Source organism: Fusarium subglutinans (assembly GCF_013396075.1).
Source record: "Fusarium subglutinans strain NRRL 66333 chromosome Unknown NRRL66333_c0000016, whole genome shotgun sequence".
Classification (NCBI taxonomy): Eukaryota; Fungi; Ascomycota; class Sordariomycetes; order Hypocreales; family Nectriaceae; genus Fusarium; species Fusarium subglutinans.
In genome coordinates this window covers 334,131-357,642 of record NW_023502079.1, presented here as the reverse complement: position 1 = coordinate 357,642, position 23,512 = coordinate 334,131, and the positions used below count along the sequence as shown (strand labels likewise).

Here is a 23,512-nt window from a genome sequence, read left to right as displayed (position 1 = left end):
CCATTTGCGTGCAGGTCTGAGATTTAATCTTCTCCCACAAAGTCTCTTGCAGTCTTGAATTATGGTTGGTTATTGGAAGGTGTATCCAGACAAGCATTTGATAATGTAGCTTTAATAACCAAGGCTGAATCGCAAAGGCTTTCATGAGAAATGTGATTGCAAATAACATGCTGAATAACAGTACTTGAAGTTAACCTCACAGCTTCGCCCGAGTCTTATCAGTGACCTTGTCAACAAGCTCAACCACCCCCTCAGCACACCCATAAGACCCCATATACCCCCATCCCGAATGCCCATAGTTATGAATAACCCAAGTCTCATCATCCAGCTTCTCCTCCTCCAGCCTTAGCCCCCCCTTTCTGTAAGGTCTAAACCCAACACCATGCCGGATAATACTCAAACCAGTAATTCCCTTCCCACCAGCAATGTCTGGACAAAGATCAACAATTCTCTGCATGATTCTATTCGCGGTATTCGGATCAGGCTGTGGATCCCAATTCCCAATCTGATACGTCCCGCCAATAACCGTACCACCGCCAGCCGCTCTCTGCATAGCATAGATCTCCTCACCGCTTTCATCAAGGGCGCTAGAACACATAAAGAGCGGTAGGTTCTTGGGTGTTTCGTTACGAACGAGGATGATTTGACCTCGTGCTGGTGCGACGGTTGTGTCTTGCACGCCTCCGAGCTTAAGAGATCCAAGACCAGTGGCGTTGACGATGATGTTAGCCTTTTGACCAGTGTGGCTGAGATACTTGGCTTCATTGATGTGAGTGAGAACTGCGCGCTTTACGACGACGCCGTATTTGAGGCATTGGCCGAGAAGCCAGGGGAGGTAGATGGCGGTGTTGATGCAAACTCCTTGGTATTGGAAACCAGAGTCGTAGCCGGTTGCGACTTCGGAAGGATGGTTGTTTCGGAAGTCGTTGAAGATTTCTTTGAACCATGGGTTGTCGGCGTAGAAATGGGCTGAGAAGCCTGATTTGGCGGACTCTGTGTCTTTATTCCGACGAAGGACGTGTGTTGCTGAAAATGTCAGCTACTTCAATCTCAACAATGATTACGAAGACGTACTCTGGAAATGAACGCCTGCTTCAGGTGTTTCCTCGACAAGTTTCTTCAGAGCGATCCATGTTCGTCGTTCCCATCGACTTGCGTCTTTAGGCGATAAGCTTGAGAGTATTAGTATAATGATCTTAAAAGTGATGCAGTGCTTGGCTTACGGAATGACATTGGCTCCGGCCCACGGCGAGGCATACTCGGCGTCATAGTCACCGGGCATATGTTTCCCAACAACAGTGACTTTGTTACCCTCCTTGGCCAGCAACAACGCTGAAGTGAGACCAATTACACCAGCACTAGATATCGTTAGCTAAAGTTTCAGTTATTGAATGAATATCTTACCCGATAACAACAACGGTATTTGTCATTTTGAAAATTATGTAATTCTACAGATCCTTCGAGAAGACCACAAAGGTTATGATAATTGACCTGTAGCTTAGAGAACGCCGAATTTAAGTGATAGGTATTTATCCTGCTGTATTGTAACTAGTCATTTGTGATTGGTCACTTCGCGGATGCATGCCTATCTCGGCAGAGTGGGGCCAGCCATATGCGAACTGCTTCCTAAACAGTATCTGGGGTAGACTCGTTATCTACAAGCACTAATTCAGTAAGGAGTGAACTCAAAAGATGTTCATTCTCGCGCTGGCTTTCCAACTTGAACATGGAGAATTGTCGCGTGACTGTAGTGAACATCGCATGGTGTTCTAGAATCAGGCCGCAGGGAGAAAGAACGCTTCTGGCCTCGAGACGAGGTGCCAAAGAAGTACCTGGTCTACTGCCCATTGATTCCACAGTAAACTGATCCCGGACTCTTACAATTGCTTTTGAATAAATGTCCTGGGGTTTCTTATCGCCCCTCACCGGGATAACGGAAGCCTTTCCAAGATAAGGGTAGTCAGCTGTAGTGCAAGGTATCCCGCCAATGAATTGTGACACGTCAAACCCCGCAGTTCACCGCTCTCTCTCCACTTCAGCGCCCTTCACCTTTGCGTCGACTTGATATTGGGTCGGCTTTTGAGATGGCTACAACACCGAGATACAATCGAAGGCATTCTCACCAACATTCGGAGCGATAATCACAATGCACGATTCTCCGTCCGCCGGAATGGCAAGATGTTCTACATAAACATCTCGCCTACCCATTTTATCAACTCTCCCAACATGACAGAGAAATACATGTCATATCTCCAAGTCCTCAAGTCGGGTGAGGAGGTCATCGGCGATATCTATGATACCGACGTCTATGAATGGGTCACGACCCCGTTTAAGCCACTGCTTGTTGAGCTTGCGCCTCCACCAGAATGTGACTCCAAAGACATCAGAATCACCCTGGAAAAACATCTATTTCCCGAATTCTTTGTCTTTGAACTTCACATCATCGACGAAAAGCTATGTCCTCGACGTGTTGTAGCGGATGAGTCCCCTGTACGTCCTTCTTTTCTACGCTTTGACGATGACTTTCTCGATGACTTGGAGACCTGGACTGCCTTCTACGATCCTGCCGGAATAGTTTTAAGCTTCGACAGTCCCGAAGATGCACTATTTAAGCTGCCAAATAAAGTCCTCATCGACAACTGTAAGACCGAATGTTTCTTCAAGCCGTGCTACTCCGGCGTTCAGACTAAACGCGAGCTCGAGACGTATAGAATGATCCACACAGCTGGTTTGGTTTCGCAGTTTAACCTGTGTCGCGTTTACGGCATTGTGTTGGATGAGTATGAGTTTATTCTTGGGGTTTTGTTAACTCATGTTGATACACGAGGTTGTCCGTTGTCGACTAAGATTGCTCCCGGGGAACCAGATGATCCTCCACATGAAGTGAGGCAACGATGGATGGACCAGATTGAGGCTGCTGTTTCTGCTTTGCATAGAGCCGATATAGTCTGGGGGGATATCAAGGCAGAGAATGTCTTGATAGATCAGGATAATAATGCGTGGGTCACAGATTTCGGTGGAGGCTATACTCGGGGCTGGGTTGATAAAGAGGTAGTGGAGACCATGGAAGGAGATCGGATGGGGATGGCGAGGCTAAGAGAGTTTATCTTTCCAGTTGCATCAAATGCGGATCTATAACTCAAGTTCCTACTGGATCCCGAGGATTGCAAAGGCATGTACGACCTGTAAGCAACTTCAATGCTCTGACAAAGGCTTCAACGCGGTTTGTATCCGTGTCGCTAACCACCGTCCCACTTAAAGATAACACTTTAACTTGGAATGATAATGGGTTCTTTCTTCAGTACCTAGTCAGCCACTACAGCCTCCCATATTCCTTTCGCATAATCATTCTCAGAAAAGTCCAACGGCCATGCAATGTTCAACAGCACCCTCCTTGCATCCTCCCACTTCTCCAAACGCATATCTTGACTCTGTTCCTTTACAATCCTCTCAAAAAACAGTCTTAAGCCAGGTTCTCGCTCCATATCCCCTAGTTTCTCATGGAAGTAAATACTCATCAATCCTAGAAACGACTCCCAGAATAACAGCTCTGCAATCTCTAGCGTATTTGTCTTCTGAAGAGCAAAAGTCAGATCGCGTTGGAATATCCTCATGCTACAGAGGTATATCTCCCTTGTGAAAGGGCGCCAGAGCACAACTACTTGCTCAAGAAATAACTCTGCTGCGATGACCAATCCGCACCATGAAGTCTTTTGCTCAGTCTCTAAAGTCTCTTCATGTTGTTGATCGGTAGGTGTAATTGAGGTTTGGTGCGATTCAAGAACTGCGTCGTAAACTCGAGCAGCTGCACCGGTTCTCCAAAAATCATCGTGTATCTTTTGAGCTTCTGTGAGATTGTAGAACTCGTCGGTGACTTGACGAAGACTGTTCACTATTGACGCGCTGTAGACATCAGAGAGCCTTGCGCCGATGTCAGGCAGTATGAAGAATGTTGAGAAGAGGCGGATGGCTTTGAGTTTGAGACAGTGTAGGTACTGGCCCTCCGACTTGTACCATTTGTGCATGAGACGCATGGGATGGGAGACTGAGAGGCTTTTGTTATTCTCGGTTGAGTCTTCGGCGCGGAGAATGCCATGGAGAACGGTCTGTACGCCGTGGATGAAGGTGGAGGTTCTAGGACGTTAGCTGACACCAGGTTTAGTCTGAGTGACAAATACTCACAACACAAAATAGCGATCAGAGAGCTCTTGGTCACGAGACTTGCCATTGCTATTCGACGGGTTTGTTGTCTGGCATGGCAGAGCGTAGATGACGTTTAAGTGCTTTTCTGCCATTTGCATGTTACCACTGCAGAACTAATAGTGGCTTAGTACATCTGAAACAATGAGCGACGTTCACCTGCATACCTCTGTATATGCCAAGGTGGCGATCTGTTTGGTGATGGCAGCTGAGAGCGTGAGATCTCCACTGGAAAGCCATTTTTTCACCAATCGCACAGTCTCAATTCTATGAAAGAGGAATGTATGCTCAAATGCTTCGAGGCTGCCGACCTTGAAAGTGAAATGAGTAGCTGCCATCAAAATTGCATTGCGGAGGGCTTCAGGGTCTGATATGGTATATGACATGCTATAAATATCAGCACTGGTTAGTGAGACGAGCTTTTTAGACGTACCAATCCTTGTTATGATTTGTGACAGATGTGACAAGGGTTTCACCGTAGACAGAAGGCCTGTTAGTAATCGATCGTTGCGTATGGATGATGAGAACCTACAGTAATTGAAGAGTTCATGTGATTTGAGGGGCATATCAATGGCCACGCAGTCCAACGTCGTTGCAGAGCTCGACAAAATAAGCTGACGGACCAGAGCCTGGGTGTTGGGCACCTCTGGTCCCTTGGAAGAACTCGGAGCCTCCCAGGGAACATGCTCCCAAGGCTGAGTCGTCCCAGCCTTCTCCAGCGCCCGTCTTTCCCTCAGCGGTATCTTGACAGGTGGATATTCGCACGTTCTCTTACTATTGACGCAGTTCTCACTGCCAATTTGCACAGTCAGCCTTTTTTCTCCCGAAACAGCCTGGCTTTGTTTTGGGGCTGGGGGATCTCTCACCATGTGGGACGCTCCTCGCCACACCGCACCCTGCGACTACGGCACTCTGAGCAGCCAGTGCGGCTTCGCGTGTGGGCGCGCCGCTGTCGGACTTTTCCTTTGCCCTTTGTTTCGTCAGTGGCGTGACCGGCCATGGCTTGTGTGTGGTTTATTAATCTGCTTATCCGTTTCAGTGAGGAGATGGGAAGAATTGGATGGAGGAGATCCATATTACGCGTGTGTCGTAAGCACTAGACAGGGTTGTTGATAGGTGGGGATGTTTGGGCCAAGGCCTGCTGTTAGGATGCGACTTGCGTGATCCAGGCTAGGATGTTGCTTTTGGAGTGTTAGCCGTGGGGAAATACCTCGTCTAAATGTCCGGAAGCGTTGAATGGGGTATTGCAGTAACATCAGCCTCGAAAGATGGAGCCTGTTTGGGATATTTTGGCGAACATGGCTTTCATCGTTTCTTGTTCGTACCTACGTAGTATCTTGTTAGAAAACTGGTTGACAACTACTTCAAAAATATTGAAAGCCTACCGTGATAGCGAAAGTGTTTATATATATACTACTGCTAAGCATGGCTGGAATACGCAGTGTGACAAAAGTCAAAATGTTCTATAAATACAAGGAACTATACTAACCAGAACATCAATTTATCCTCTCAACCATACTGCTATAAACACTCTCCCAATACCGGGACATAACAGATCTTTCAAACCTCCTTCTGGATCTCCCTTTTCCTCTGTGAATCTCCCACAATCTGCTGGAGTTCGGCTCGTATCTCCGCACACCTCCTCTCAAATTCCTCAATTAGTTTCTCTGACCGCGAATCATCTTCTGTCGAATTCTCCGTCGTCTCGTCTTTCACCTGCGATTCACGGCCCGAGATCCTCTCCGCCAGCCATAGGCTCTCAGCAGCAGCCACAAACTCATCGTAGTTTACCTGGTCCCATTTCGGTAGTAGCTTTGAGTCTAGCCAGTGGCGGTAACGTACCTCGACGAAAGTAACCCACTCAGAATCATACCATTTTCCATTTCTCCGCTGGAACATCTTCCATGTCCAGTGCTTCATCCAAGGATGAGATAGATTGGCCCTGTGCTTCGGACATTGCATCTTGTAGTCATGCCACACCATCCATGGATTCCAATCAGCCTCGACGATAAAGGAGTGAAGTCGTTGACGGCGTTCTGTATCGCGCTTCAGCCCGAGCAACAAATTGTTCGCCAGGAAATTCTCATCTCTCGAAAACGGATGCAGGGTGTTGCATAGTGTCTCCCAGTATTCCTTTCCGTCGTTTTCCCCATCAATGAGTTTGAATTCGAGGGGATTGTCACGCAAGGCTGCGACAATGCTCTGCAATGCTACCACCTCGCTTGAGGTAACAGCCTCATACTCGATAAGGACCTGGATCTTTCTCTCGAGTATACTAGCTGCCTCGCCTTGATATGATTCTTTCCAACCAGTTGATTGATCTGCAATGTCGAGGAATAGACCCCAGAGCAAATTGCCGAGGTTTGTGCTCTGAGACCAGCACTGGGTATGCATCCACTTTCCCACCCAACGTCCTATTTCAGATGGGCAGAGGTAACGAGCGGTTGCTAATTTTACCCCATGGCTCTCGTACCCCTTTAGAAGTAACTCAAGGAATGATGTGGGACAGTGAGACCTTAGAGCCACGTCTATTGGCTTACGTATCAGGTCTGGTTTGCTCTTTTGGTCATTGCGCGTGATGTGATACCTGTGAAGGTTCATGTTGTATGGCAGAGCGTATCCATGCTTGTGTAGTGTAGAAATTATCTCATAGATCCCCTCTACGCGAATCATGTCAGACGCTTTGTCCAAGAGGTCAATCAGGAGCTCGGGCATATGTCCACACTGACGATTGTCCCGATACCAAACTTGATCCTTCTGTTCGTTTGCTTCGTATCCCTTGCTTAAGAGCCATCTAATCGCTTTAATACACTTGTCAACAGGTACAGAGCCAATTGCAAGGCATTCAAGTACATCGTCAATGGGCCTGTGATGCTTGTGAGCCCTGTCGGACGGGCATTGGCAGGATACTTTCCACTCTAGATGCAAAGGTAGCTTTGCCATTTGATAGCATCGCTCCATTACTTCCATGTCCGCGCACCTGAGGGCGGAGTGAAAGACAGCGAAGTTGTCGACACAATAATATGCTTGACCTAGCTCGCGAACGTTTACCCCAGAGCTTTCTTCCCAGCTCTGGAGGCCATTAAGCGATAGGACTTGGGCCTGCTTATCCTTCCCAGGCTCACCTGAGATGTTTGGCAGAGCTTCAACGGGGAGGGAAGCCTGACTTCCCTCTTGCTGGGCCGGCTTTTCTTGGTGTTGAGGTCGTGAAGAAGTCATCTGTTTGGATGAAGAAGAAAGTGGAAGGTCCTCGATATGGTGGTTCGACATGTTGACTTTCTGTGATTTCGTGCGAAAATGCGTGTTATGGTGTATGGTGTATATTGTGGTTTGTATTAAATACTTGATACTGATAGAAAGGTGTATAGCTTAGGGATAATATTGCCGACATTTATACTCAACGTGAACCTGTTCGATATGTCCAATTCTTGAATTTGGTACTTGTGTAACACAGAACAATCCTGATATCGGAATGCTAGGTGCTTTCTATTACTGCAATTTTAAGCTGAAGTCGAATTTACTTACTGTTCATTAAAGAATAGGGCATGTGTTCTTTTGTCCCTAGCCTTTTGCACTTTCAATGAACGTGGGAACATCTCAACGGACAGTTGATCGATAGCATCTGTTGTACTCAGGCCCTTCTTTGGCAGCAACGAGAACAAAGGATCAAAAACCTGAGCAGTACTCCATGTACTTTATTACAAATGCCAATTATGAACAGGTACCTTATAAAGGCCAGGGCTCGATCTTTGGGGCCATTTGAACAAAGGAAGCAATCCTAGAATTCGGCCATCAGCTTGTGATATTCCCGTATCAATTTTCATCGCTATCAAGTAACCTAAAGTTCTATAACATCGTTCCAGCCTCTAAATGGAAGTCTTATATCTTTTAGCTATAGTAACGCTTATTTGCATGTAACGACAGGTGTCAACAAGAACGTAGAGGCAAGTAGTCTCAAGCGAACATGTCACTACATCTATTTTATTCGTGCAAGCTGGCTGATCTCTGACTTATTTGATTGTCGAACTCCTATTACTTTCATAGTAGAAGCAGTCACTAGAGACCGTACAGTAATTAAATGACGGCGACTATTAGTAACAACCTGATATAGGAAACTTATCAAAGGCGGGAAAAGGCACTCTCTGAAATCGAAAAGGTAGTATCTATAATGGAACAGCACTCGAAACCTGTAACTAACATACATCCGTGACACCCGTCGATAAATCTTCTAAACCAGCTTCCAAATTGAACCTCGCCTGTCCAAGACTGTTGAGTCAGCCTTCTGGGGTTAAATACTTCTTACATCTTACCCCCTGAGTCCTGACAGCGAAAAACGACGTTTGACCCTCAGGTACTCTTTCTCCACTAAGGCCACGTACTCTTCAAATGTCACGGGCTGCCATTTGGGCAGAATGAGAAGACAAAGTTCAGGATTCTGAAAGCGGTCCCACATGCGGTCATACCACATCCCTTTCTCATTCTGTCTCAGATCCCACCCGTCCTCTTGCATCCAGGAAAACGACATATCGGCCCTGAACTTAGGATTCTGTAGCTGATAGTTATACCATAAGTTCCATGGGTTCCACCGCTTTACCAGGGTAAAGCTATGGAGAGGGGAGTGAGTATTTCTTGGTAGGTCAAGATGGCATGCCGAGCGGCTCACAGCTTCACATAGCCTGAGCCAGCATGCCTTCCCGTCGCGCTCCTCATCAAACCCCCCAAGCCTTTGAGCATCTGAGGTGATACTTTCCAGGGCTTCCAGTATGCACTGCAAAGCGAGCAGCTCATCGGAGTCGACTGCCTCATAATCCACCAGTAGCTGGACTTTTTCTTGGAATCCATGGGTGACTTCGCCCAAGTACGATTCCTTCCAGATCAATGAAGCATCCATGAGTCCTAGAAACAAACCCCATGCCACATTCCCTATATTAGTTCTATGACGCCACCAGCCATTTACGCGAGGCCAGCATTCACCTGCCCAACTTTCGACTTGGAAGGGTCGTGTGCTGCATGCGGCCTTGATAGATAATCCGCGCCGTTTATATTCCTCGAGCATGATTCCAAGGAAGTTTGCGGGGCAGTGCGGTCGTAAAGCCACATCAAAGGGCGTATAGGCGAGGCGCTTGACATCTCTTTCATCAAGATAGAGTTCCACGTGTACTTTCTCGTTTACCTGGTAAGGTAAGCAGAATCCATAGCTCCGCAAGGCTTCAATCATCTCGATAGTCTCTTTTGTTCGAGCTCTGTCAGTATTCTGGCCCAAAAAAGTGACCAAAAGCTCAGGTATATGATGGTAATCGTCCAAGCAATGATCCTTGTGCCATGGCTGGTCCGTCGGGTTATATCCTTTTGTGTCTTCATCGAGCAACCATTTCAATGCGTCTAGGGACTTACCGATGGGGAAAGAGCCGTAAACAAAGCACTCTAGAAGGGAATCAAGAGGGCTGTGCTTCTCATGTGGCATTTCCGATGGACATGTGCAGCCGTGGGGAAGTTGCGTCACCGTACGAGGTACGGATCGGAATTGAATGCATCTTTGGATAACCTCTAGGTCTCTATGTGCAACAGCAGAGTGAAAGACGGCGAAGTTATCGGCGAAGTAGTATATCGGGCGAATGAGATAGAAGAGTCTGGAGCAGCTTAGTGCCAAACGCTTGAGATCTTTGTAAGGTATAGTCCCTCCATCTCGATCGGGATCGCTAGTGATCTGGAGAAGGATTTCGGTAGGGAGTAGAAGCAGTCTTCCTCGTTGTTGAGGTCTTGAAGGGTTCATCTCCACAGATGGATAAGTGACAGCATCTTCAAGTTTCTGGTTTGACATATTTGCGTCATGCAATTGTGTGAGTTTATGTTAAAGTTTTGTTGTAGTTCTTATCGTAATAAAGTGTTAGATGGATTATAGCTTATTGTTTTTGGGTGAATGCGACCTGTACTTATACTCGAGTTGAATCAGCTTTGCTGGATCCAGTCTCATACATGATAAATTCGGTGTCGAGATACAAAGCAAGCGTACCCGGGCCAACCCTTTCATGGCTCGCTGTTCTTAAAAGGAAAGCGCACTTTTCATTGTTTTCCGGTCTCCCTTTCTTTCAGCTTTCATGACTCAACGCCCATGAAACAGCAGGGATCTTTGCTTGTCTTCAATCAAATTGTCTTCTGGTCTACGGAGGCAAACGATGTCTACGCAGATGAGTGGAAACAACGGCAGTAATGTTAACAAAGGACCCGAATCTCGAGTAAATTGCTCTAAGTTAGTATGTTGAACAAATCTCGATTCAAAGCACGGGATATCCGAGGCCAAGTCTGGCATGAACCAAAGCCAGACTCGCGTCTTTGTTATTCATGCGAGTCTTAACAAAGCACCCGTCTAAGCCTGAGAGGAACACTGATCTTCGAGTCGCCTTAACATACATATTCTGTACAAGCGATTAAATAATTTAACACTGTAGAATGCCGTTTGTTATTACTCGTATTTCATTATCCTGGGGTAGGGTCCCGAACGTAATCCTACAGATGTTAACTGCCACTCATGATTGGGGCAAAGGCGATTAATGAGCTTTCAATCTTACATATTAGAGAAAATAAATTTTATAGCTTATATTGCATGAGTATTTTATGGAAAACCGGTTCAGAGCGTGTAAAGCGGGTTTATGAGCTGGGTACTGATGTTACCAAGAGAGCGAAACGGTATGTTTCAGTATCGATTTTCTACAGTAAAGTTTCGAAACAAGACTACGTTCATTTTTGTTCTCATCATTTCAGAAGAGCATGGGTTTTGCTGCAAACTCAATACACAGTTCTAATTCCCTTTGTCCATCTGCAGTTGAGACTTGTGGCTGAGAGCTTAAATCAGCAGAGAGAACTTGGTCCCATCAAGACAGAGCCCAAAAATAGAAGCAAAGGACAAGACACCAACTACAAAGACTAGGAGAATTTTTCAGTGAAAGACTTGGACGTATAAAGTACGTTCAATTAACCTTGAGTTCGAGATGTTGCTAAAAAACAAACCCGGTATTCACACTCTTTTCAATACTACTCCTACAGAATCTCTCAGTTTACCAGCAAAAACGCTGCACATCATTCTTCTACTTTCTTCACGATGGATTCCCATTCCTCCAATCAGACTCAAAGCAAACTTTGTCGCCTCCCTACAGAAATACTATTAGAGATTCTCAAGGCACCTAAAAGGTTTGCGGACAAAGTCAGACTCGCCAGTACATGCAGGAAACTGTATGATCTCCTAATCCTAGATATGTACTGCGAAGCAGGTAAAAAGTTCCATTGGGAAATTATGACGACAGCCGCAGAGGATGGCAATTGGCGCACTCTTGCCAGATGCATCGAAGCTGGTGCACCTATTGATTATCGACCTCCGAAGCGCCTTTTCCGGCCTCTAGTAACAGCTATCACGCTCTCTCGTCCTCGCACTGTCAAGTGGCTTCTTAACCGTGGGGCAAACCCGAATAGTGCGGGTTATGACGATAAAGCCTTGGAGGCTCCATGCCCTCTTGCACTGGCTGTTGGATACGCCATAAGACCCGGAATTCTCCACAATCATATACCTCGTCGATGGAAACGCCAGGGCATCAAGATTCCATCCTACAAATGCCATCAGCGAAACAGTCGCGAGATCATCAAGGCCCTCCGCCAGGCAGGTGCTGACGAGCAGCCTCTTGGAGATACTGAACGGTTACATCTAGATTCCATCGAAGCTGGAACATTCTGCTGTTCTCAACACAAACCCCGTCTCTGGTACCAACGGAGGTAAAGGCACTGGCTTTGATTGTTGCATCCGCGTGTTTGAACTTGACAGGCTGGCTTGCACTTTTATTCATTCTTTCTCTCTACAATTTTCTTCTTTGCGATTTTTTGAGTTTGCTACTGACTTATAACCGTTTTCTGTTTCCTTTTGCACTTTTAGTTATATCTCTTTTGTTTCGTTAGAATTATATTTCTTGGTTTTTTACAATTGCTCAGTGTATCGGGATAATCTTTTGACACATTGTTTAAAGCTCAACCCAAAAGACTACAGCTTGTTAAAATAAGTGAGTACCTTGGATAGTTGCCAATATAGAAGTGCAAAGCCAGGCTTGGCCTGCCAAGCTGTAGCTGACGGTGACTTTACTTGAAACTCTCCTTTTTGCTCAAGTTGGGAAATTGTTATGGTGGTACAACTACTCACTATCAATGTGATATATTACAAACCGGAAAGCCCGGCACCTCCCATCAATTGCTTGGCTGATAAAAACAGATTTCAGCTTGGGCTGCACATTTTAATGAAAGCTTGTTCGCATTCATCTTCGTACACTCAGGTCTCTGCGTGGTTATCCCAAAGCATTGCTAAGGCGGATCCTGATGCGCTCAACATCAACTCAACTCTCGCGACTAACCTACAGCGCGCTTCAATGTTTATTACACCCAGTTCTGTCTTACAGGTAGTTAGCTATCATCTCAATCAACCACGGAAACTGCACTGCGTCCCATCTGGGCCGCCTTGCTCCCGGATATTGCACTAACCAACTCACGGAACCTGGTTGCACCGATCAATACAAGCCACCTCGGTGAGTTGACCAGTCACGCTCGTTTATTTACTCAACAACTTGCGCCAAGGCCGTGGGCACGGGAGCTGCGCCCAGGGGCTCTTTAAATGGACAAGTGGTTCATCATGATGCTCCTGCTCCGTAGCCCGATTGCCAGTTCTTGGGTAACTCCAGTACCTTACTTTAGCATGTCATATTTCATTCTATTGGTGCAAAAACTACTGATATTATAAAGCGCTATTGAAACTTGCCAGTGACTAAGTACTGAACCACTGCGCAGTTGTATTACCTAGGAATTGCGGGAAGGGTGTTGATGAGCTTGTTGTTGCGCTCATGCTCCAAGGAGAAACAGGGGTCTTTACTTTTGCTTTTCATGTTTTAGCTTGGTGTTTCTGCGTAAGGAACTGAGTGGCGCTTATTGATCCATCCAGGGCTCCCTGCTCATTTGACCAATGATGCTGTTTACCAAAAGCTTGGTTATCTCAATCGCGATCGAACCAATCAGCCTTTTTGGATCAAGGCAGTTCGCACGATAATGCAGGCTGGATCAGCAGCTTATTTGGACAGAGTATATCATTAAGGAGGTAGGGGTCCAAAATAGGTCAGCCCTCATGTTCCGAAAAGGACTGCCTGCTTACGCCTTGATCTAGGACTTTCATGTGGCAACCAAATATGGCAGTCTTCTAGAAGCGGCGTTCCTGAGATTTCAGCTATTGATCTTTAGCGTGGCATCACTTGATTGTTCTTTCGCTTAAACCGTCTCATAATTTCTTTACGTTGACTCATTCTGGTGGACAATATGTCTATTCTTAACCTTGATGTCATTAGTTCCATTAGCAGGCAACTTTTCATGATGTATCAAATTCGTTGCCCCTGTACCTGAGTGTTTACATACTGCGAAGGCTGACCAGCACGCTTATTTCTTTTTCTCATTGGAGCAGGCTACCGGGTTCCCAAGCTATGACTCTGCCATGGACCGTGAGAACCTCAGAGAACAGTATCGGGCGCGTTTCAATCCGCTAGCCATGCTGGCCATGAGGGTTGACCATTCCTTCGTACGTAAGCTGTGAATTCTATCATAAATACCTGATCCTTTCCAACATTCTCTGATCCTCCTCTGCTTCAAGTTCTGAACATTCCCTTGTCCCTTTTCACTTCCACAACTACTTGACATCTTTGCTGGTCAAAAGGTCGTCTCTATTTGCACATAAATCTTTTAATACGCCACCAACTCTACATTACCTCATTGCTTGATTTTGCCCGTCATTACCATGGCTGCGCCGGCTGGACCCTTTGTGACCGAAGTAGACCTACTCAACGGTCTTTAGGGTCATTTTCAACAACGCCGCCCACTTCACTTGCCCTCGCAAGGGCTGCAAGCTCACGAGAAGCTCTTTCGACTACTTCGCAACCAGTTCTGACAACGTCGACACCACAAGCGTCTCTGGCAACATCTGTTGTCTTGCTCCCGGCTGCGGGTCCCCTTTGCCTATCTCGACTCCTCAAGCAAGGCTAACAAAGCTCCTTTCTCCCTTCATCTAGAAAGACACGGCTAATTATTTCTCAGTCGGATTGTGCACTAGCCATCCTTGACGTCGTGTTGCGATATGAGCAAGAACATGGCATCCCGCAGGGAGGCATTCTCATGACAGCCTATGATGCATACCTTGAATACGACAACGCAGACGCAGACTGGATCATTCAGAACTTCAATCTAGCACGCATCCTTCACTACGTTCCTTGATAGCCACGCGAGGAAGACATGCATCTTGCTGTCATCTGATTTGATGTTGAACTATCGACAAGCACACGCTGGACGGTGCTTCTTGTGTTGGGCTGTTTTGTTACATCAGGGTATTGGGATAGATGAGCGATACTGTCTTTACTGTTTTGGGGTATTTGTTTAGATCGGGTTTATCATAGACGGCATAAAAACATAGCAAGCACAAATAAGAGTTTTTCTTTCTTCCCCCAACATCCTCTATTATATTTCTCTAGAATCTATTTATAATTCTTCGTGCTGCTGGCTTAAAATGGGTTTGTTCGAGCTCTTACTTGCCAATTCAGCCTGTCCTGCCTCAAGTGGAATCATGGGTTCAGACACTATTGACGGATCTGAGTACTGCAAAGACCTAGCCTCTTGCTGATTCCTACCATGATCGTGAATGAAAGAAATCAACGTCGCTAGAGGAATGGGCTCGTGGTAGTTGCCTTGAAATGTAACCGGGGGGTGTCCACCAGCTGGGTATAGCTTCAGCGTTGGGTAACCTGTAATCAATTCAGGGACATCGTTATTGCTCACGTCGATTTTGGCGACGGATATCTTGTCACTGAGTCCTACATCGCGATAGTGTTCAGCGAGCTCTTCGAGTACATCATGTGACCTAGCGTGCTAATTAGAGTCGACTTCCACCAGGTGAGAAGCAGACAGACTTACTCAAGGCAGTAATCACACCATGGGGTGTAGAACTCCACAAGGACATCTCGAGTTTCATCAAAGGCTGTTTCTCTAAAGGTGTGTCCAACTAGTTCGACGCAGAGGCCTTGTTGCTCTACTGGTATAGGCTGAGATCGGACTTCTGGTTTCAACTTGCCAGCCACAAAATCTTGGACAAAGTCTGTGATACTTTCGGCATTGACCGACCTGGCTTTCAATGGAAATTTCTCCGTTGAGGTGACATTCTCAATTGCGAAACCCAATTTGGTGCCGTCGGCGAGATTGAGTAGTGCCGCCCGCTGGGGGTACCTGTTTAAATCGACGGTAACAAATGTCAAGACGCTGCTGAGTCTTCGAGCCAGTGGATAGAGCAAGTCAACAAGATGATCGCGCTCTGTTGGAGAAGCTACTAAAATCTGTGCTAGTGGCAAGTTGGTCTAACAGTATTTATCAGCTGTCGGATTTCATCTAAGTGTACGAATAGGTTGGAATACCTTGGCAAAGGAAGCGTAAACCTCCGGGTGAAGCTCTCCAATCAAGGGCGTCCCGTATTTCCTGATAAAGAGCTGGAGTGTATCATGGTCAAAAGGCCCTTCGTAGCTGCTGCGACGCTCGTCAAATGTACTGAGGAGCAAAATACCTGGTCGAGCGACACCTTCATCATTCGCTCGACTAGAATTATGGGAGATTGCAAAAGAGTATTCACCCCGAAGTTGCTCAGCCACCTGCGAATATAGTTCGACCAAGTTTTTATCTTGATCATCAATGAAGGCGACGATTGAAACGTAATCAGTACTCAAAAACTCGTGATAATTGGCATCAGTTAGTTCCATAACAGCTGGGCCATGTTGTCGTTCGATGAATGACAATAGTCTAGAGTAAACAAGATGCTTAGTGGAAAACTTGTTAAGAGAAAGGGGGTTATCGTACGCTGAAGGGTCTAAGTCGCCGCGGTAAACGGTAAGTCGGCCACGACCTCTGGAAAGCCTGACCTCTGGAACATGGAGAACTCCGACATCATCGCAGACTTTACCGTTAGTGGAACAATCTACCCGTACGAGGTTGGCCTTGGGGGATTGGTCTGAGGCCTGCTCGAACTGAGTAGTAATCTCGTCGCACTTCACACAACCAGGGGTAACAAATAGCACAAGAGCAAAGTTGTCTGAATGTACAAGGTCGAAGAAGTCATCTTCGCCAAGGTCGGAGACTGAATGAGTCCAGACAAAGGTGCTATATGTGAGAAGTAACAGCGCATGAGGAATGAACATACTGCAGCTTTGTTTGGAATCTGAAGAGAAGAAATTGTTTTTTAGAAGAAGGCATCGTTGTGGAACCGGCTTATATACAAGCACAGAGCTCAAATAGGTGCGAAATCTCTGATGACTAAGATGGGTAGCGGGCTGAGCTGGCAGTATCTGTCCTTGGGAATACGAGGTCGAATACAAGAGAAGCCATAAGGTCAGAGCCATATCATCGTATAACACTTGGGCATCAGCTATACTTGGTTCATTTTAGGTTCAGCAGTCTATAGTTTGTTTCAGCTAAAGCCACAGCAGGTTCTGGTTCTCGGTCAAGAGAAACAACCAAGCATATCCTCTAGCCTCTACACGTTTGCTGAGCTTTCAGGCTACCCCTGACCAATCTTAGGCAGAGAAAACGTTAAAAGCTTACGGGTTCTTTATTAAGGATGCCTGACCCCATATTACTGAGTCCATGAACGCTTTGACATTGTACTGACCTGAAGTTTAGGCTATCAGATCTCACGAACGAAAAGCGAGAGAAACCCCACGTGCACAACTTGAAGTTAGGATCGGGCCGCACTACTCAATTGCCCCTAAAAAGACAGCTTACTTGTATTCGATAGAACAGGTTTCAGGTAATTCTAGAACGCGCAGGAACTGAGATCAGCTACAAATCTTCCGACCTAGAACAATTGCCCCTTCGAAAATACGCTAGAAAAGGCAAGGCTAAGGCACTTATGGCTGTTAAGAGGGAGATTTCACGGCTTGGCCCGAGCGTGCTAGTGTAATCTACCGCATGGTGTATAAAAGTCAAATATTGCATCACACTACTACTCTAAGAAATGTATCCCTTCAAAGTGCAGTACGCAAAGAGATGCGACTGTCCTTGAATGGATTTAAGTACACAACACACTGCCGGTTCCTCCGTCTCTATTCCCCACACACACTGCCCCTGATTCACAATCTATCTAACAACCTAACTCGCCCAATGCTAACCCCCTGCATCCAACAATCTTCAACCGTTGAGGCTGGCGAGGTCAATGGCAACCTCACCCGAAACGGGGCCAGAGACGAGGGTAGAGCCAGCAAAGGATCCATTCTCATTGCTCAGCCAAACGCTAAGTTTGCCATCCTCGCCGGTGTAGCTGAAGGTGACAGCAGCGTTCTCGCCGCACTTGTAGATTCTGCCTGCAGCGACAGCATCTTTGGCAGGTGGGAAACACTGAGTGTCAACGCCGGCGGCAGTGATGTGGAAAGTCACACTGTCTTTGTTGGCTGGGTCGAACTTGATGGCGCTGAGTTTGGCGGGCAGCTCAGCGCTTGCGACGCCTCGTGCGTCGAGGAAGGGGTTTGCATGAGAGCCAACGATGAGGAGACTCAGGAGAGGAATGAGTGAAAACATAGTGATGTTGGAGAAAGGGTTATTTACACGAAAGAATTTGGTCAAATTTGAGATGTAACGTAGAGAGTTGTGAGGAGCAATCAAGTCTTGTAGATGGTATTGATAGTCGATGATACTGGCCAAGTCAGACGAGCGGGCACCAGCTGATATATGTATCATTCAGACTTGATATTCTTTGCCCTAAAGATAGATCAGACTTTTACCGTCCACCGATTATTCACTTACCCCTTTATGACACCGAGACCTAGCATGCGGCTGAACTTTTCGGTTGATTTGTATCAAGGTAAAGTTCGAATCAGCTGGTGCCCGGTGTCCTCAGGAGAAACCCGCTGCTTTCTTGAGAGTCCACGATAGGCTTTCCTGTGCCTGACTGGTTCCACGTATCTGCAATTTCAGCACGGTTGTTATGAGCATGAATGTAGAGGTTTGCAGTCAGAGCTTTCTCAAAGCTATACGAGATAGAAGGGCCATTTCTGGAAGGCCTCGTGGTGTATTCTATTGGCTATGAAGCCCGGCAGACTATTGCACGGATGTTTCCAAGAAACCACCGTATAGATTTTGTTATTTGGAAACCTGTTTCTAAGTTCAGGACTACATACTCGGCGTTTGAGGACAAGCCTCTAGCTCAGGTAAAACTTAAAATACAATTATAGAGTTTGCTTGAGAGAGTTCTGTGCAGATCTCGGTGTCCTGAACGGGGGCGCGGGTGAGTATCTTGTCGTCAAAGCTAACTAATAAGCTGAACCCGAGTATAAGAAGGTTATGTTCGTATGATAAAGATCCAAGGCTGAACATAACCAACAACAGAATAACACAGCTTCAACGAAGCAAAAGCAATACGCGGTCCTTGACAACCCCTCCTTCTCATTCTTTCTACCCCCAATCCCAATGAAGTTCTCTTCCATCATTGTTAGCACCCTCGCCGTTGGGCTGGGACTTGCTGCTGATTTCAACCTCCATGCAACCTACACGGATGAGTTGGTCAACGTGGGCAATCTTGATTCCTTCTGGAGCGTCTGGAACCGCATGTACGATGTGTCCGACAACAATGGCGGTCTCTCCGACCACACCACCTGGCAGTACACCGGCAGCTGCAATTCCAAGTACGACAAGCCCAAGACATCTGTCCGAGTCCAGCTCGATGGCCAATGGGGAGTAGTCGGCAGAGTCAGCGGCTGGCAGATGCGAGATGCTCTCATCCAATCTATGTGGGCAACTGTTCAGGCAGCTGGTCAGCAGAACCAGTACCCCGTCTACACAGACTGCAGTGGCTTTACCTGGCAGGAATCCACCCCGAGAAATCCAAATGCTGCTTGTGGTCGGGCTACCACGAAGAATATCTACTGCCCCTGCGAGTACATGGTAGAGTGCCAGCAGTTCAGCTGGGGCCGCAAGCTTCCGTCCCAGGTCCGCATCAACGTCTACAACAAGGATGGGTCTCTCCGTGCGGACATGTATCAGATCAAAATCGGCGCTCAGACCTTGAGGGGTGAGAGCGGTTGCGGAAAAGCCGGCGCCATTGCTGAGGTGCTGGCTAGCTTCGTCCCAGGTGTTGGCCAGTACTTCGACAAGGGTATCAAGATCGCGTGCCGACAAGGAAGTCTCTGGTAAAGCTTTGGCTCGATATACGGCCGTATCATTGAGGGGCGCTCTGAAATCTTGACTTCCATTGTTGGTTTACGGTCTAACTCAGCTGGTAGTTCCTGTCCTCAGTGGAACAGCACTTGTATACATGGCAGATGTTATGAGCCCTTGTTCAAGTAGCTCCTACAGAAGATGAAAGAGTTGTGCGAATCTTTGGGTTTCTTTATTTTGGCTTTCTTGTTCCTTTCCTTTTCTCTGTGCTTGAATATCTCATTTGTACGTTTTCTATGTCGTTGATAGAAGGGCAGAAGTTCTGTGGGCAGCCGAACGAGATCAATTTTAGATATTATCACTGTATTTGAGGAATCACGATTGTTGCAAAGATTTATACTGGAACTTTTGAGGGATGTTTGCACTGTAGATGATAAAACTCTGAATTACAAATATTTTTGCATCACAATTAACGAACGAGGCTCATTTCTCTATATACTTTCCTGGCCCACCTCCTTGACAAATGTAAACAGATCACTTGCGACTTGCATGCCAGCGCCACTGGCCAAGTATCTCGTATCAAGGTTTTCAATACATATAAGCCTCCCATATTCACTACCAAAACTTCGCAAAGGCAATTACAAGTGTATCCCATATAAAGAGGGGTTCTCTAGAGAGCTTACATCTGGAGCACGTACACTGGAAAGGCTCGTAGATGATAAAACTCCGAGTTACGTGCCGAAATCCTTTTTCTTTCTTTGCCCCTGATAACAATCAAGACCTCTTCTTCTTCATGACTGTTGCGCTTTGAGTGTCACTGGTGTTCACTCTTCAGCCTGAACGGGCATGCTCTGGTTCTCCTCAGGTCGAAACCTGGCAGTGGCAGATTGATACTGTAGCAGTGGCATGCCCACTCTTCTTCACCCCACTGCTTCACTGCTAGTTTTCAAACCGCAACGTTACAGGTTTTGTTTACTCTTCTCAGCTTTCCTCACACTAAACTTCCACAAAATCATCAACTCAGAAACTACAGCGCACTACTCGATATCACAACCATAAAAGCCCACGAAGCACAAACGCGTCTTATCTTCTTCCCCTCTTCCAATCTCCTCTCCTTTCATCCCCCACTACCATCCCATCGAGGAACCTCTCATCATGGGCTCCCTGCTCCCTCTCGGGTCAGGAAGCACTTCCTTCATCGTGAAGCCCTCTGACACCCGACCTCAGCAAACAGGAGCTCTCGCGCGTCTCCCTGCCGAGCTGATGCACATGATAGCCAAGAACATCCCCGAGCCCAGTACTAAAGACCTCCGATCCCTAGCCTTATCTTCAGCTGGACTCTTCAACGCCATCCGTCCCTTATACTACCGTTCAGGCCACTTCGAAGACTTCCGGGAAGCACTCAAGACTGCCGATGTCGCCAGAATGGAGCGTAACCACCAGTTCGGCGGTCTTGATGTCTCGGTCGCCTGGGAGAAGAGACATATTCGGTGCAAATGCTTGAATAAGCTTGCGCATCATCGCAAGCACAGTCCAGTTGATGTACTGTTGTTTGGAATCATCAAAGGACCCTGGAACCCCAGTTTCGCGAATGCCCTTGTGTGGCTATATTCAAAGGGATTTCCGGTCCAACACTGGCCTGCAGACCATCACTCCCTTGAGTCCATGGTCAACATGATGCCAGAAGTCCTTGTGCAGCTGTTCCAGAGAGGTATCAACGACCAAGAAAAGGTTAATAGCATCTGCGGAATGATCAAGTTCCTCAGTAGCCAGGGCTTCCCCATTCCCCTCCGGCTCAATCCCCAGCGATCTCCCGACCACAAAGCCAGAGCACGAAAAGAAAGCCCATCGAACTGCCACTGTTCTACATGCGGCCCCCCCGGGCTTCATGTATGGCACGAAACTACCATGTCCATTGCCCTTCGATCCCACTGCCCTCCCGTCGTCCTGGAAGTCCTTCTCCAAGAGTACACCAAGCGCGGCATTTTCCTCACAGATTTCGAACTGGATACTTGGGAAGCCCCGCCAGAAATGGAGGATTGGCACGAAGCCCAGGAACCTTCCTTTATTCGCATGTCGCCCCACGATCACAGGCGGCTTTACAAGCCTTGGTTCATCGAGACAGACTTTGCCCTTGTAATCACTAGTCTGTACGCTGATCTCACGGAACCTCTTACCGGCTGGGAAGAGGAGTATCAAGGACAAACAGCCGACATCTGGGAAGCCAAGATGGACTTGCTCTTGCGCTACAACGCCATCGACGAGGATGAGCAGTCTTTATTCGAGGGAACTCTCAAAGCTCTTCGAAAGGTCGCCAGAATGGCCCCGGGCACCGATGACGTCGCCCTAAAGCTACGTTGGGGCGAATTCCGCAAGGCAATTCGAGATTCCGCAACTTCGCCTGAGCTCGCGAGCGATTGGGATGAAGATGATTGGAGCGAATCTGAGGATCCCGAGTGGACGCGTCGTCCGCACCGGTTTTACATCGACCAGGACATCATGCCAAAGTTCTGGAATATTGGAAGTGCTGTGGTCAGAGATCTCGATTAATGGATCTTGTTGATATCACAAAGACGAATGACTTGCCATGATGGGATGAGGGTCATCATGAGCACCGGATTCCTCCGCCTAGGTATAATGCTGGGAATGAGCGGTGGGTGGCTTCTCTTGAGGCCCATGATCGGATTTGAGTGTGTTATGCTTTAGTTTTGCAGCTTTGATTCAGGGATATGTTTTGATAAGGATTTATGGCATCGTCATCTTTGAGGCTGGTGTGGATTTGTTTTTGTCTTTGCGGAAAGGAGAAAAGGTCTTTGAGTCTATGCAAGTAGCATTGTCGTCTGGAGGATTCTTTTTAGTATCTCGAGAAACACTTCACTCTGAAATCATGATGGGCTTGAGACTAGGTATCACAATTCAAAGCGACCCAGGTTGATTTATTGCAAAAATTGCATTTGAAGGCCTAAACGCATCATACTCGGTTGTCTTGAGAAAGACACAGCTGGTAAGGCTGTGATGTAGATAACTCCCCTGATGCAACTACTGTGCAATACACTTCCAGTCTTCTTTGAATGGGCCATCCCATTACTGTGGTCATAACTGGGATTGTCTAACTCTAGAGGCAAGAGATCCTACAAGTAGCTATCCTCGTTGAGCTGCTCTACCCCTTTCGTCCAAAATCAGGGTAGACAGTATCATGGCATGCAGACACTCCTAATTCTGTTCCTGGCGATAAAGCAAGTCAACTTTGCTAAACTTCCTGTTGGTCGGAGGACGTGAGAAGGGCATGAGAGATGCTGGCCGCTGGGCTGGCTGAACGGCTTGTGCACACAGTAGCCTTGCCGCTTGAGTTGAGATGATTTCCTTTGCACCGCAGTGACTTTTCCATTTCACTCCTCAACGCTAGGGTCCATTTCCGCACTGTGGCCGTCCTGCTCGCCAAAGAGTTCAGACGAGAAATCTAGCCAGTCTCGAGCCCCGGCCTCCCTCTCAACCAGCATTTCTCCTCTCACCATATCAACAACCATCTCTTCCACATCTCCTTGCCCGTCATTGTTCAGATTATCAGTGTACTTTCCCCAGACCAAGAGGCACTCTGTTCCATCGAAAAATTGTGTTCTAGGCTCAACAGCGCTTAAGACGTAACCAAAGGTGCTGGAGCTGCGCGAACGGTTTCGGCGCTGGTGCTGGCACTGTCAGATTTCTCCTCCATATCAACTCGCTCGAGCTTCTCCCAACTCTCACATCTCCCCTCCTTTCACCAAAACAGCTGGCCGCAACTCGATTTTCAACAAGTCACAAAATATCGAGCGCAACTCATCTTGCCCTCTTCTTGACGCTTCGTCTCTCATCTCTTAGCCATCGCAACAGGTCACTACTCGATACCACAACCATAAAAGCTCACGAAGCACAAACGCGTCTCATCTTCTTCCCCCTCTTTACATCTCCTCTCCTTTCAACAAGGCGGCTGACCACAGCTTGATCCTTAACATCTCACAAAACGCCGAACGCAACTCAACTTGCTCTCCTTCATATCTCGTATCAGTCGTATTCGCGGCTGGTCACTACTTGATATCAAAGCCATCACAGCTCACAAAGTACCAACGCGTCTCATCTT

General features: G+C 47.1%; 10 protein-coding genes across 10 annotated transcripts; 4 read left to right on the top strand and 6 right to left on the bottom strand.

The window, feature by feature from the left end:
* Positions 1-196: 196 nt before the first annotated feature.
* Positions 197-1,430, bottom strand: FSUBG_1941 (d-amino-acid oxidase; the record flags this gene model as incomplete). The annotated part of the gene is made up of 4 exons (XM_036679661.1): positions 197-1,026; positions 1,075-1,172; positions 1,224-1,358; positions 1,405-1,430. 4 exons carry the CDS (start codon positions 1,428-1,430, stop codon positions 197-199), a joined length of 1,089 nt encoding a protein of 362 aa, XP_036542584.1.
* A 796-nt stretch (positions 1,431-2,226) lies between these two features.
* Positions 2,227-3,138, top strand: FSUBG_1940 (kinase-like domain protein; the record flags this gene model as incomplete). Its single annotated transcript, XM_036679660.1, has 1 exon — positions 2,227-3,138. The coding sequence occupies one exon, from the start codon at positions 2,227-2,229 to the stop codon at positions 3,136-3,138; it is 912 nt and encodes a 303-aa protein (XP_036542583.1).
* A 167-nt stretch (positions 3,139-3,305) lies between these two features.
* FSUBG_1939 (uncharacterized protein) lies at positions 3,306-5,200 on the bottom strand (the record flags this gene model as incomplete). Its single annotated transcript, XM_036679658.1, has 6 exons — positions 3,306-4,134; positions 4,183-4,316; positions 4,368-4,587; positions 4,634-4,728; positions 4,824-4,974; positions 5,067-5,200. 6 exons carry the CDS (start codon positions 5,198-5,200, stop codon positions 3,306-3,308), a joined length of 1,563 nt encoding a protein of 520 aa, XP_036542582.1.
* A 560-nt stretch (positions 5,201-5,760) lies between these two features.
* On the bottom strand, positions 5,761-7,470 carry FSUBG_1938 (uncharacterized protein; the record flags this gene model as incomplete). Its single annotated transcript, XM_036679657.1, has 4 exons — positions 5,761-5,991; positions 6,043-6,614; positions 6,741-7,066; positions 7,181-7,470. 4 exons carry the CDS (start codon positions 7,468-7,470, stop codon positions 5,761-5,763), a joined length of 1,419 nt encoding a protein of 472 aa, XP_036542581.1.
* Positions 7,471-8,210: 740 nt separating this feature from the next.
* On the bottom strand, positions 8,211-10,021 carry FSUBG_1937 (uncharacterized protein; the record flags this gene model as incomplete). The annotated part of the gene is made up of 4 exons (XM_036679656.1): positions 8,211-8,229; positions 8,511-8,746; positions 8,864-9,123; positions 9,175-10,021. The coding sequence occupies 4 exons, from the start codon at positions 10,019-10,021 to the stop codon at positions 8,211-8,213; spliced, it is 1,362 nt and encodes a 453-aa protein (XP_036542580.1).
* A 1,278-nt stretch (positions 10,022-11,299) lies between these two features.
* Positions 11,300-11,968, top strand: FSUBG_1936 (uncharacterized protein; the record flags this gene model as incomplete). The annotated part of the gene is made up of 1 exon (XM_036679655.1): positions 11,300-11,968. The coding sequence occupies one exon, from the start codon at positions 11,300-11,302 to the stop codon at positions 11,966-11,968; it is 669 nt and encodes a 222-aa protein (XP_036542579.1).
* A 2,777-nt stretch (positions 11,969-14,745) lies between these two features.
* Positions 14,746-16,500, bottom strand: FSUBG_1935 (disulfate isomerase; the record flags this gene model as incomplete). The annotated part of the gene is made up of 4 exons (XM_036679654.1): positions 14,746-15,124; positions 15,178-15,614; positions 15,672-16,407; positions 16,448-16,500. 4 exons carry the CDS (start codon positions 16,498-16,500, stop codon positions 14,746-14,748), a joined length of 1,605 nt encoding a protein of 534 aa, XP_036542578.1.
* Positions 16,501-17,433: 933 nt separating this feature from the next.
* FSUBG_1934 (uncharacterized protein) lies at positions 17,434-17,820 on the bottom strand (the record flags this gene model as incomplete). The annotated part of the gene is made up of 1 exon (XM_036679653.1): positions 17,434-17,820. The coding sequence occupies one exon, from the start codon at positions 17,818-17,820 to the stop codon at positions 17,434-17,436; it is 387 nt and encodes a 128-aa protein (XP_036542577.1).
* Positions 17,821-18,708: 888 nt separating this feature from the next.
* On the top strand, positions 18,709-19,431 carry FSUBG_1933 (uncharacterized protein; the record flags this gene model as incomplete). The annotated part of the gene is made up of 1 exon (XM_036679652.1): positions 18,709-19,431. The coding sequence occupies one exon, from the start codon at positions 18,709-18,711 to the stop codon at positions 19,429-19,431; it is 723 nt and encodes a 240-aa protein (XP_036542576.1).
* A 1,119-nt stretch (positions 19,432-20,550) lies between these two features.
* Positions 20,551-21,945, top strand: FSUBG_1932 (uncharacterized protein; the record flags this gene model as incomplete). The annotated part of the gene is made up of 1 exon (XM_036679651.1): positions 20,551-21,945. One exon carries the CDS (start codon positions 20,551-20,553, stop codon positions 21,943-21,945), a length of 1,395 nt encoding a protein of 464 aa, XP_036542575.1.
* Positions 21,946-23,512: the final 1,567 nt, after the last annotated feature.